This window comes from Salminus brasiliensis, chromosome 7 (genome assembly GCF_030463535.1).
Source record: "Salminus brasiliensis chromosome 7, fSalBra1.hap2, whole genome shotgun sequence".
NCBI lineage: Eukaryota > Metazoa > Chordata > Actinopteri > Characiformes > Bryconidae > Salminus > Salminus brasiliensis.
Window position 1 is genome coordinate 22,123,628 of NC_132884.1, and position 12,434 is coordinate 22,136,061.

Below are 12,434 nucleotides of genomic sequence, written 5' to 3' on the forward strand. Positions count from 1 at the left end.
AACTCCCCATATTCAATTATATATGTGATAAGCTCACATCTGAACTATAGGCACACTGTAAAAAAAAAAAGTCGGTTATCTCATCCACCCAACTTCTACGTTAGTGAAGCTGCACCACATATTGGTAAGTTTCAAACACCCGACACCAAGTATGCATGTGCTTAACCAGCAGAGGGCGCAGTTCTACACTTTTCCCTCATTCATTGCTGTAGGGACTGAAAGCTAGATCGACAAAACATCAAAACAGCATCCAGGTAATTATAATTATATAATCATATAGAATATTTGCAAACCTCCAAAATCCTGTTTATATAATTTTTAGTCAGTTTGCAATTCTACTAACGTTCCTTTATGTTTCGGCTACAAAAACGACCCTAATTAAAAGTGCACGTTATGAGTTTCCCGCCTTCACCACCAGATGGAGACACTGCTCCGAGTTACTGTCAATCCTGTCCTCTCCAAAGTTCCAAAAAACTGAAAGAGACCTACATCAGATAATGGCTCTTTTTTATCTTTAATTTTACATCTTTAATTTGGACATAGGCTAAGTGTTTAAATTAATCAGGCAAGGTTAGTGAGAAGTTATGAATCTGTGTATTCGACGTTAGTCAGTTAAGGGGGGGGGGGGGGTATGGCTGGCTGGGTCGCGTCGCCCTCTGGTGGTGAACACGTGAACCAGTCAATTGTGCGCGTGCTGCTGTTGCTGTCCACATACACCTAAGCTAGAGCTGACTAGTGGGCTAGCAGAGTTCACCTTGTTTTTGCGAACTTTAAATGTCAAAGAAGAAAATAATAATGACCTCATGGAAAACGACTATTATTGTCAGCACTTCGCTTCAGGTGGCAAAAATGACTAATGCTGTGTCGGGTAGTTGTAACGGCAAATGTTAGAGACTATTAGCGGCGCTGAGCTGAGTTTGTTTACTGAGAGGATTTGCTAATTGCGTTAGCAGCTAGCTGGCGCTATATGCCACACATTTCAGTGCCCACGGTGTAGTTAGCTAGCTAGTAAAACAGTGTGTAGTAATATTACTAAAGCCTGTGTGGCAGTGTTGAAATAAGGCTGAATTAATAAAAGTGTGCTATTTGTAGACCTATACAGTCATTCAGGAGGAAGTGCTACAGTCCAAACCGCGGGAGTGAAAGTTTTCTTTCTTTCGAGATGAACACATGAAGTAAACCTGTGTCTTTCAGTAAGAGGAACTAAGAGAAACAGTTTGAGAAATAAGACCATCAATCTGTAATTAATTTGCAGCAGTAATATTAATATGCGCCTAACAATTTAGGTTGGTAGGTACAAGCTTAAAGAGGGGGTTTATCAAGGTATTTTAGTAAAGGACATGAAGAACTCTGGGAATGCTTAGATAACTTGTTCTTCATAAAAGGAAAACAAGCATATTCACTATTAGTGTTGGACACAGATGAAATTTGGTCTCTGCCTTCAACCTATCCATGCATTACACAAAAACAGTGAGCACACATGCCCCGAGCGGTGGGCTGCCATTGCTGCAGCATCTGGGAAGCAGGGAGGGTGAAGGGTCTTGCTCAAAGGCCCAATGGTGGCAGCTCAGTGCTTTAACCACTGAGTCATCACTGCCCCAAAGTGAGAAATTAAGACCATCATAGATGGTTCTTTGTTGAGTCTTTTAAGAGATGGTTTTGAACAGCATGTGAACGTAGTCAAATAGCTTATCATTCAGTTTTCCTTAAACATGTGCCTAGTGTATACCGCTCTAGCCTGGTAGTAATCAGCTGTTAATAAATTGTTCTGCTGTGTTTAGCTGACTATATAATTGAATTATTGCATGTTACATCATCTCTTCACAGAATAATGAAGCTTTATGGATGATCTTGTCACAGCAGCATCGACTTCGCTATTCAGACGGTGTTGAACACGGGACCTTTGTGTTTCCTCTCTCAGGTAACTTTATTTAAAAACACACTTTGCCTGTATTGCATAACAGTACAACGGAATTCAACCTCTGTATCCTCCCATCCATGGCAGTGAACACACACACACACACACACACACACTTAAACTAGTGATTAAGGCACCTGGAATGGTGGGCTGCTCAGCATCTGGGGATTCATTTAAGTGCAGTGATCAAGGACACCTCAGCCATGGATCGAACCAGCGATCTTCCAGTCTATGGCACAATCCATTGCTGCCTTATTTCTTATATTGTAAAGTTATGAGAACCTACACAATGACACTGCCATTCCAAACTCAGTTTAAAGTAGAAATTCTGAAGCACCACTGGATGGGTGATGAACTTTGACCCTTCCTTAGGCTTTTCTGGCTGTCATCGATTATGGCAGGTCATGACTCAGACTGCCAAAATGACTGCCCTGCATGGGAGAAGTAGCTAACCTGGCTTTACATCTGTAGTTACTAATTCAGTTTTGACCAAGATCAGACTGTTTCTGTATATGGTTTAGCTCTCACTGTGCGTGAGTTTACCTCTTTGGGTCTGTGTTGTGCAGGGACAGCTTTCATGCTTATCACCCCAGAAGAGTTTCCTGAGAAGGCAGAGACTACAGAGTTCTTTAATCGGATTGAAAAGTTTGTACAGGTCCACAGAAACAGCTTTCTTTTACTTCAGTCCCCAGTATGCGGAGCGAGGGAATGGGAGATTGTGTCCGCAGTGCAGAAGAGGTGCATAAATCCATAAATTTAACCTTGGTCTGAGCATATTAATGTGAAACAAATTCTTCTTTAGATTTACAGTGAGCTAGGCTGAAGTTTTACAATGTTCAAGTGTTTTGTGTATGATGTGTAGAATATCACATGGCATCTGAGGTGGAAAGGCAATGTGGTAAATGGTAAAATCTCAGGCTTGTTTTCTTCGTTAAGTGGTTGCAGGCAGAATTAAGTCGAGTTTTATGTTTTTTATATAAGAATACCTGCACCGAAAATCAGTTCAATTGTCAAGCACGGCAAATGTAGTTGTATCACAATAGTACATTTAAGGTTTTTTTATTTTCATAATATCTTCATGATGTTTTTTGATAAACCTACTCCTACACCTTCGTTTGTGAATTGAAATGGAGGGTTATTGGAGTTCACATTAGCAACACTACTAAATCCTCTGTGTGGAGGCTGAACTTTAGACTAGTTAGCTCTCACTGTGCATTTCTACATACATTCTTAAAAAGGTGCTACAAAGGGTTCTTTGAGCAATGTCTTAGAAGAACCACTTTTGGAATCTTTTAAATGTTTAAAGAACCTTCACTTTATGTTGTCTGTAAGAGTAAATTGTGTACTTTAAATAATACTGTGTTACAACCACCAAGACTAGTTAAAATTAAATATGAAAAATAGGTATACATTCTGTGATTTATACACACAGTGTAATCAAAAAACATTTATTTTTCTAGTATGAAAACAGGGTCAATCAAAATGTGCTGGTTACATTGATATGGGAATATGAGAACCTGTCTAAACGCATGCTGTACTTAGGTTTAGAAGAAACTGGCCCTTGAAGTTGCAGTGGTATCATTTCATATAGAATATTGTGTACTACTCTCTGTATCTAAATTAGAAGTGTGTTATTGTGGCAAACCTACCTACTTTTCTCATTTCTGATTTTGCAGATTCTTTGGCAGCAATCTCAAAGTTCTACCCATCCACAGTAATGTTGACATTGTCAAGGCAGTGCTGACTATTGCTAAAGTAAGTTTCACACACAGAATGCTCACATTTGGTTCCATTTCATTGACCACAGCTCATTATTCACTTTATATACCAAAATTATGTATTTGTCATGAGCTAGCTCTTTGTAAGGTTAGGAATGGTCACAATGCATACATATACATTTCAGGCCACCAGCAAACCCCATGTGGACAGCATACGGAATCGTATGGCTTTAGCTCGAGCTCAAATCATTGAACGTAGCCCAGTTTGGGAGGAACTAGATGACATGCAGGTATCGTTAGGAGGAACTAGATGACATGCATCTGCTGTGAGGATGTTTCTTTGTGTAATATAACTTTTTATATTATGTCACTTTTTTCAGTACTGCTTGATTATTATTTAAGTGCAAATGATTATATACAATATATAGTAGAGATCCACAAGTAACAAAAAGCTAAATATACAAGATGTATTCATGTGTCAGTATTGTGTCAGATGTTTTGTGTCAGTATTCAGAACTCATTTGTTGCACTTCATTAGTACTTATTATAACAATTTTAAAAAATGCCTTTCCCGTTAGACTCTCTCCTCTATGATCTCCTCTATTCGGACCACAAGGCTCTCCATCAGGTCATACGTCACAAGTGCGCACTGTAGCACCTGTCAAAGATAAATACTGTATAATTTCTTCTGTGTTTAGGATTATCAAACAATGCTGAATGTTTAATTTCATACATTACTGCTATTAGTAGAAATGTATTTACCTTGTCCTGTGCTTCAGGTGACATTCCGCCTAATGTTTCATTTTTTGCGACCATGGGTCGCATTGATTTCTCGCCTGAAGCTTCTTTGAATTCTGAAAGGGCAGAAATGTTCAGAGAGTTCAGAGAACAATAAAAATGGTATTTTAGAATACACTGTACAATGTGGTTTGTTAATTCAAGCTAAAACAATCTAATGAGGTAACAAGCAATTGAACTGGGTTTATGTAACTAAAAAATAAGTAAAAATGAACCCTTACTTAAATATATATTTCATATATTTAAGTTCAAGAAATCCTGGTAAGTTACTTGTTACCACATTTAATGTTATATGTAATGATGTAATTTGTACATGTATTTTTTATTAATCACTGTAGATCCCATATTCCTCCATCAAAATGTAATGACACTTAATGACAATTAGAATTGATTAATAATATCATCTTTCAAAATGCTCAGCTAGCTCAGATGCTGTGTACTTCTTCTTAGGTTAGAGCTCCAGGCTATTGATGACAGTGTTTGGGGGTTAAATACCCGGGCTTGACAAGCTGCCACTGTTGAGCCCTTGAGCAAGGTCCCCCCCCTCTGCTCCCCGGGCATTGCAGCAATGGCTGCCCATCGCTTCAGGCACGTTGCTCACTGTCCACTGTGTGTGTTTTACTGGTGTGTATGTGTGTGTTCACTGCACGGATGGGATAAAAGCAGAAGCCAAATTCCATCTTTGTCTGTCACAAATGGTAAATATGGTTGTCTTGTCTTGTCTGTAAATACATCACAATATGTAAACAGCAGGCATTATGATTTCCAGTTTACCCTTACTTTGTCAGTGGAAGCTTTCTTACCCCTCGCTTTGATCCTTTTTTCTTCATGAAGTCTCTTCAGCTCTGTCCCATAGTATGATTTTGACATGCTCAAACACACACGCAGTATCTTTATGTAGTTCTCTGCAATGCCACAAAGGTCTGTCCATATAGTGGTCTGAAACAAATAAAATTGATAAGTAGATTAAAAGAACTCTTCTGTTGCCTCTATTGGTGTATTGTTGAATAATAATATAATACTTGCAGGGTTTTTTCTCTCTTTAATTAGTAGATATCTCAGAAGATTTAAGGACTCCATAATTCTAGAAGACAGAAACAAAATAGAAATATAAGCAATGAGAACAGTTATAAGCAGATGCAGTGTAGAATGTGCTTGGTAATTAGTGATCAATGTCAGATCTGGTAGGTAAGTGAATTTAAATCAGTTTATGTTTTGCCCAACACCAGTAGCAGGTTTAAGTAATCAGAGACAGATTAGCTAGTGCAGAGTATGTCAATCACTCAAGTTGGTGTTATTTAGGAATGACACAGGATCTGCCCTTAAGCCTGGCCCTGCCTGCCATATGCCCATTGTTGCAGGGTCCTGGCTATTTTACTAGACTACACTCATCAATAAATGATTGTCAAGGCTGGATCATATCGTGTTAATAAAACATTCACTCAAAACAGGAGCAGGTGGCATACATGGAGTGCGTGTTCAGGCTTAGGTTACAATTTATGTAGTCTAGATGGTTTTACAGATGAGCATATCCATTCTAGTACTTCATGTCAACAGCACTGCCAAGTTATCACTTCAGAGCCATCTGATAATTCAAACATTGCACTACACCTCCCACTAGCTTATTTTCTTTGACACTCTCTGTGACTACTAAAGATGATGTGCAGTTTGTAATTGACAAAACTGATTGCTTACAATCTGTATGAAGACATGCACACTACAACAAAGCCATATCAGTTCTTAAACTATCTTTCTCTGCCGCCAATTCCCGAACATGTCCAAACAGGACGTTTACTACAGGCCAAGGCAAGAAAAGACTTATGAGTGATGACCGGTTAAAGCCAACTCATTTTGCCACATGAATGAATGGACATAATGTTAATAGCTTAAATTGAACTTTTATGGCATGAAATAAAGCTCCATAAGAAACGTGAAGCAAAAAATATATTGTCAATGTAACTAAAAAAATGAAAGAAGTATCTTTACTTTCAGTGTAATTCAGTGTAAAAAGAGCCATTTCTATCACTCCATTCATTATGAAATTTGACAGCATATAAATCACAACTACCAGATTAACTTGGGAAAAAACGGAGATTGCATGTTTTTTTGCCTGAAAATGAAAACATGCATCCATAGAACATAGAAAGAGAGAGAGAAACAAAGATGCATTTCTCAGCATACAACATCCCAGCCTCATTACAAAGATGTTCTATGTATTATGCCTGTAATTGGTGAAGATCTACATTTAAAGGCAAAAGAAACCTTTCTCACCTGTCCATCCCATTCAGTAGGTCAGTCTCTGGGCCTTGGGGTAGACTCACAGCGTCCTTAAGAAGTGAGATCAGCAATGTCCCTTCAAACCAGCCATCGTTGTGATCAGACTAGAGATACAACATATATATATATATATATATATATATATATATATACACACACACACACACACACACACACACACACACAGTTAGTGTCAGCAGCCCAAATATACTATTCAAAATAACCATGTCCTCCAAGTTATACATGTTAGTATATATAATGCATGAATAAATTAGATTAGGATTAGTTATAATTAGTTGTGGTACTCATGTAGTTAGTTGAGTGGCATTTGTTATAAATCTGTAGTTTATAAAGCAACCAACGTGCATCCTGTATGTAGCTATATGCTGTACAGTATGTGTGTAACAATCTAAATGGCTCACTACTCTTATCTGAGTTGCTAAACTAGGATTTCTAATTTGAAAGAATATGAGATGTCTTGTGTCCGACCTTGTTTGAATGCTCCACTTGATTTTTGATGTTTTTTAGGATGACACTCTCCACTCCTGCATGCTTACTGGTTCTCATGATGCATCTAGTGATGTATAAACATGGGAGTGAAAATAAGTAGGACACACTTAAATTAAAATGAGTCAGTTATGCAAAAACTAAGTTTATAAATATATTTTTAGAATTTTATACAACCTAAACAATTTGTGCTTGGCCTCCCCCTTGAGTTTCTCTATGAAAAGCTGGAACACCACAAGAGATTTTACTCTCTGCAAAGACAAAAGACCATTGTAATAATTAAGTCATATACCCATCTAGTGTGCTGACATGGATGACTTTATTTTATGATAATAATAATAAGTAAAGAAGCAGTCACACTTACCAAATGCTGGATAGGACACTCAATCATGATTTTAACTAAAGCCTGGAGCATAAAAATCATTTCAAAATTAGTTTTTGTTTTCTGCAGTCTTCCATAATTTACACTTCAAGAACCCTAGTTTAAGTTGTGCTATTTATCCAGTGGCAGTGTTACAGCTGGGACATGTCCTTACCTGTGAAACACTGTAGAAGACCCTCAGCTCCAGCAACTGTACAGGAAGGCTACTGTCCAGAACTCGGTCTAAGCTTTTGGCATACAAGTCCTTTATGAACAAAATGTATCATAAATCAGCCGTTGAAGATATTCATTATAATGACTCCAACTGTTCTAAGTTTCAGTAACTGTTCTTTGTTGTTTTTGCATATTGTTGATTTAAAAGATGTGCTACAATATGTGTTACTGGAACATAGCCTCTTACCAAGCCTTTTAGTATCCATGATTCATCTTTTCTGCCAGAAAGAAAATTGTGCATAAAATTAAAGCCTTATAAACATACTGTCTTTATATAGTATAACCTTTTTATGACTGACATACCTGCTTAACAAAATATTGATGTATTCCATATTGCACTGAAGGACAAAAACAGGGCTGAAAACAAAATTAAAGAAGAAGTTAGTCCCAAAAAAGGCCTGTAGTTTATTATATATTCATCATCCTTAACTGATTGATGTCACTTCTGCTAAATGCTTAGCTAAGTTTACATGGAAAATCTTTTGTGTAGTAGGTCTGTCACGGTATACAGAAGTGACAGTGGCACAAAAATGGAACAATTCTTCTTCACACTTATGAATCTAAAAATCATAAGATTTGGTAAGGTGATATAAGACATGGCACATTTATGAAGATCTGGACCTGGTGATCGTCTTTTAACGTGCCTAAAGACTGCAGGGAAAACTTCCATGGCGATGAGCTGGACAAAGAGCAAGTAAGCCAGACAAGCCCTTGATTCAGCGGTGTGGTTGTCATCTTGTTTCGCAGTACTGGTATCTTCTTTTCTTCTCAAAGGATAGTAGAACAGCAGTTTGGGCAGAGGCTGGATAGCCAGCACAATGGCCTTGATTTAAAGCAAAAGAGGTAAAATGCACATTTAATAATGCTACTTGTTGTGGACTACAGTGCTTTTGAGAAATGCATAACATTGTAGCTCACCATTATTTCTGTGGCAAAGTTCCAGAGAGGAGAGTTTTGTGTAACGTCAGCCTCCCTCTCAAGCTGAGCTTCCAGGAGAGGTTCTCTCAGACTTTCCATGCAGCTGTAAGCAAATTGCATGCAATGTTTTAATCAAAATGAGTTATTTACCAGTAGTTTGCCCTATCCAAAATAATTACTAGTAGCTTTTTTAATTAAAATTTATTGATTTAGCAAAAGTTGTAAAACCTACAACTTGAGGAGCACAGTCCTCAGTCCTTCGTCATAACTGGTAGTCACTGGACACTTTGTATCTTGACTTTTGACTTCCTGCACAAATGGCTGCACAAAGGTCAGCAGTGCAGTGCAGCAGCGGCAGAGCCCATATTTGTCTTCCTGTTCCTGTTTGCGCAAATATGGTACAGGTAGCTTCGAAATCTGTTTCTGCAGAGCATCCAGGGCCAGTCCTAATGAGGGGACCTTTGAATCACCCAGCCTTGACAGCACTGTATGGGATCAAATATGAGAGACGTCAGTAGACAGCAGGGGGAGCCACATTCTGTCATTCCTGGATAGGTCTAGGAACTATGCTGTATAGATGTCAATAATGATATGTAAACTTAAGGATGGACCTTTTTGATAAAAATGTATGTTTATTAGAAAGACATTAAACATTTGATCATACCAAAAGGGTGCTAACTTTTTCTCTTTTGGTGCTAAGAAAAGATGTTAGCATCGTAAAGGTCTGTAATGGTCAATAACTGTAGTATTTTCACAGTTCAAATGTTTTAAGACATTATGATGCCTTTGACAGGCTCACTGATAAAAAAAAAGTTTAAAATGTTTATTGAGAATTAAAAACAATGTTTTGATGTACCTGAACCCTTGATATTATAGCTAGTTGATTTTAGCCACAGTAGGCCCCTCATTACCTGGCTGAAAATGCTGCATGAGAAGAATGATGGTGTCTGCAACAGCATCAGGATCAGCATCTTTGATTTCCTTAAGCAGGATATCTAAGAGGTCGTATGCATTGCAGATCTGAAGAAGGCAACATTTAAGTAGTTTGTGCTGCTTTCATACCACAAATCATGATAAAATAACAAGTGCATAATTTATTGGTCAGTTCTCACCTGTATCAAGTGCTTGATAACATCCTCACAATACTGAGGGTCCCTCTCCTTCCTCACAACTTCTTTAATCAGAGGTCCTAGAAGACCACTGCCCATGGATCTCACTATGTCCTGTGAAACGCATGTCAACGTATCCATCATGTTTCAGCATTTCAAATAATATTCATGCACGTCTCTGTCTCACACATGTCTATGTATGTTTCTATGTACATCCACAATACATCAAGAATCCTTTGGCATCCTTAAACTTCCGTATTTTTAATGGACACTGATTTCACATTTTGAAATCAGCCTCTGTTCTGTTTGATGGTCTTTTAAGCTTTGGTTTGAGACGAACACTGTGCACATGCTCCTGAGACTCTGTATGCATGAAAGAGGGGAACAGTGCAAGGAACAGGAGAGGCAAGGGCACTTAATGGAGCGCTGCTACTAAGGGATTGCAGTGGAGCGAGAAATCTGACTGATTTTCCACCAGACTTTCCCACACCCTAGGGTGAGGAGGCCAGTCTGTTTGGAATTAGAGCACAGTGATGGTTGCTAAGACAGCTACTCGAAAAGTAGCAGTGGAGAGAATGATGTCACGTAAATTAGCCTCTTAGACCTGAGTTAGACCTGTTTATCTCTTTGAGACATAAAACCTGGAAGCCAATCTATTGATATTTCTTTTGTCGTTTTTGTGTTCTCCAGTTGAGCAGTAAAATTCAAACTCAGTCGTGAAATTAAACTGTAGGTATCATTTTATTGCAGAGGATATTTGCTTTTTCATAATAACAAACTAAGATAGTAACAGGAATGAGGGCAGCACTGCTTTTAAAACACTATGAGCTTGTTTACATGTAACATGCTTTTTTTGGTGATCGGATCACATTTGGATTTCACTTGTCTGCATGAAAAGTCCCAAGTCGCATTGTGATTGGATTACGATCAGATCACTCAAACCACATTCGAAGGTGGTCAGAGACGGATCTCATCCACATTTAATACAAATGTAAACAAAATGCATTTTCAGTCAACAGATTCCATCAGTCAAGCCGAAATGTGCCTGTCGGAAAATAGTGTTAATATGAGTCAATATTACTTTGAATCTTGGCTTCTCGTTCTCTCTCTCTCTCGTGTGTGTTATTGACTTGTGTATGCTTAATCACTGGTAGATAAGAACAGACTTGTGGTTTAAAAGTCTGATAAATGATCATTTTCCGTTAGAGCTGTTACACATAGGAATGTGAGAACCATGTATTGTTCCATCTACTATTGTGTGTTGGGAACAAAGCAAAAATTATGTACACATTTTTGTACATACACGCTTTTTATGTGGGAAACAGATAAAATCAGATCTCATCATGCCATGCTGCCAGGGCAACTTAATGACAAGTGTGAACAGAATCCAATCCAGAGTCAAAGTATATCCAAAACCTATTCCAATACAAAACACATGTTAAGTGTAAACAGCCTGCTATATGTAGGTACATTGTATATTCACCTGATTTTTCTCCCCTTTAATGAAGTCCAGCAGTTGTGCACTGTCACCTTGTGCAATGCAGGTACAACCAATGTTCAGAAAGAGTTCATGATCCTCTGGTTTCAGATCTTTTTCTTTGGTTGCTCTCTGAAAAATGAACACGTTTAATATTACAGTGCATTCTTTAGGATGTGTATTTCATTTTCCCATCCAGTCATATTGATTAGCTCTGTTTGTGGGAATGTGCATTACATAGTTTTTTCCAGTAATAGCAGTTAGCATATGCTAACACACTGTATGATTCAAATCTGAATGTGTTGAAGGTTGACTTTACGCATCTACTAATAAGTACAAGCAGAGTATCCTGACATTCATATATTACTACTGAGGTATTTGGTGCTATCTTGTGTTTTACTGATTTCCTGATCACTCACCCATCTATGGATTACATCATCCAGTTGATTCGCCGCCATTGCCAAGTGTCCGTCCAGGCACAACGTTTCCTCGCAGATGAATGTCTCAGTCAGGCCTGGATTTATTTAGTAGCAGTTGTTCAGGATCAGAGGGTCACTTGTGATGATAGATATACTCAAAAGGAGAGTGTAGCCCGGTTTTCTGTTGAGACTGAGGAGTATGAAAGGACACCAGCGTGGAATGATCTGACAGGAGTCCTTTGTAAACCTCTTAGTAAGCACTGTGCCTTAGTGAGCACTAATAGGATTACACAGAGCACTCTGAAATGAACTGAAGGTGGATGGGTATTTCTCGAACATTCTTAATAAGAATCACTTGTACCAGAATATTGTGGTGTTTAATGGTTTATTGTCCCTTTAACCGTATATATGTATGTAAATGTATGTATTCATCAATTACACAAACTTGTTCTTGGCTTATTTTGGCATAACTAAACTAACAGACAACACCTTTGCAATGCTGATTATACAGAGGGCTCAAACTCATAATAGTCTTCTCATACAATTTTCTCTGATGTGGAGCCAGTGGTTATTTAAACATGTCACGCCATGGAAATGAAAAAGAAAAAGACATCTGAGATTGATTGGCTTTAGAGTATATGTGTGTGAGTCTATTGTCACAAAGCCTTAATCCAACATTTCTACAATGTATGAAACTT

The 12,434-nt window shown here is 38.1% G+C and overlaps 2 protein-coding genes across 3 annotated transcripts; one reads left to right on the forward strand and one right to left on the reverse strand.

The window, feature by feature from the left end:
* Positions 1 to 732: 732 nt before the first annotated feature.
* On the forward strand, positions 733 to 4,307 carry LOC140559477 (protein SPO16 homolog). Of its 2 annotated transcripts, XM_072682999.1 has the most exons (6): positions 733 to 840; positions 1,828 to 1,921; positions 2,485 to 2,656; positions 3,595 to 3,673; positions 3,822 to 3,962; positions 4,215 to 4,237. In XM_072682999.1, exons 1-5 carry the CDS (start codon positions 775 to 777, stop codon positions 3,948 to 3,950), a joined length of 540 nt encoding a protein of 179 aa, XP_072539100.1. In that variant the 5' UTR covers positions 733 to 774; the 3' UTR covers positions 3,951 to 3,962; positions 4,215 to 4,237. The 2 variants fall into 2 exon arrangements, with proteins under 2 accessions (XP_072539100.1, XP_072539098.1); XM_072682997.1 differs by having other exon boundaries at positions 3,822 to 4,307.
* Positions 4,117 to 11,775, reverse strand: glmnb (glomulin, FKBP associated protein b). The gene is made up of 18 exons (XM_072682996.1): positions 11,737 to 11,775; positions 11,324 to 11,449; positions 9,844 to 9,954; positions 9,643 to 9,751; positions 8,964 to 9,216; positions 8,732 to 8,834; positions 8,458 to 8,636; positions 8,117 to 8,170; positions 8,001 to 8,031; positions 7,755 to 7,844; positions 7,583 to 7,624; positions 7,396 to 7,469; positions 7,201 to 7,285; positions 6,706 to 6,815; positions 5,461 to 5,518; positions 5,238 to 5,373; positions 4,399 to 4,490; positions 4,117 to 4,294 (listed from the first exon to the last, which is right to left on the reverse strand). The coding sequence occupies exons 1-18, from the start codon at positions 11,773 to 11,775 to the stop codon at positions 4,211 to 4,213; spliced, it is 1,776 nt and encodes a 591-aa protein (XP_072539097.1). The 3' UTR covers positions 4,117 to 4,210.
* Positions 11,776 to 12,434: the final 659 nt, after the last annotated feature.

Coding starts and splice junctions, on each gene's coding strand:
- LOC140559477 (XM_072682997.1), top strand. CDS start 775: ATGTCAAAGAAGAAAATAATAATGACCTCATGGAAAACGACTATTATT. Junction 841..1,827: donor TTGTCAGCACTTCGCTTCAG/GTGGCAAAAATG, acceptor ATCTCTTCACAG/AATAATGAAGCTTTATGGAT. Junction 1,922..2,484: donor CTTTGTGTTTCCTCTCTCAG/GTAACTTTATTT, acceptor TGTGTTGTGCAG/GGACAGCTTTCATGCTTATC.
- glmnb (XM_072682996.1), bottom strand. CDS start 11,775: ATGGCGGCGAATCAACTGGATGATGTAATCCATAGATGG. Junction 9,955..11,323: donor TTAAAGGGGAGAAAAATCAG/GTGAATATACAA, acceptor TGCGTTTCACAG/GACATAGTGAGATCCATGGG. Junction 4,295..4,398: donor CACCTGAAGCACAGGACAAG/GTAAATACATTT, acceptor TATCTTTGACAG/GTGCTACAGTGCGCACTTGT.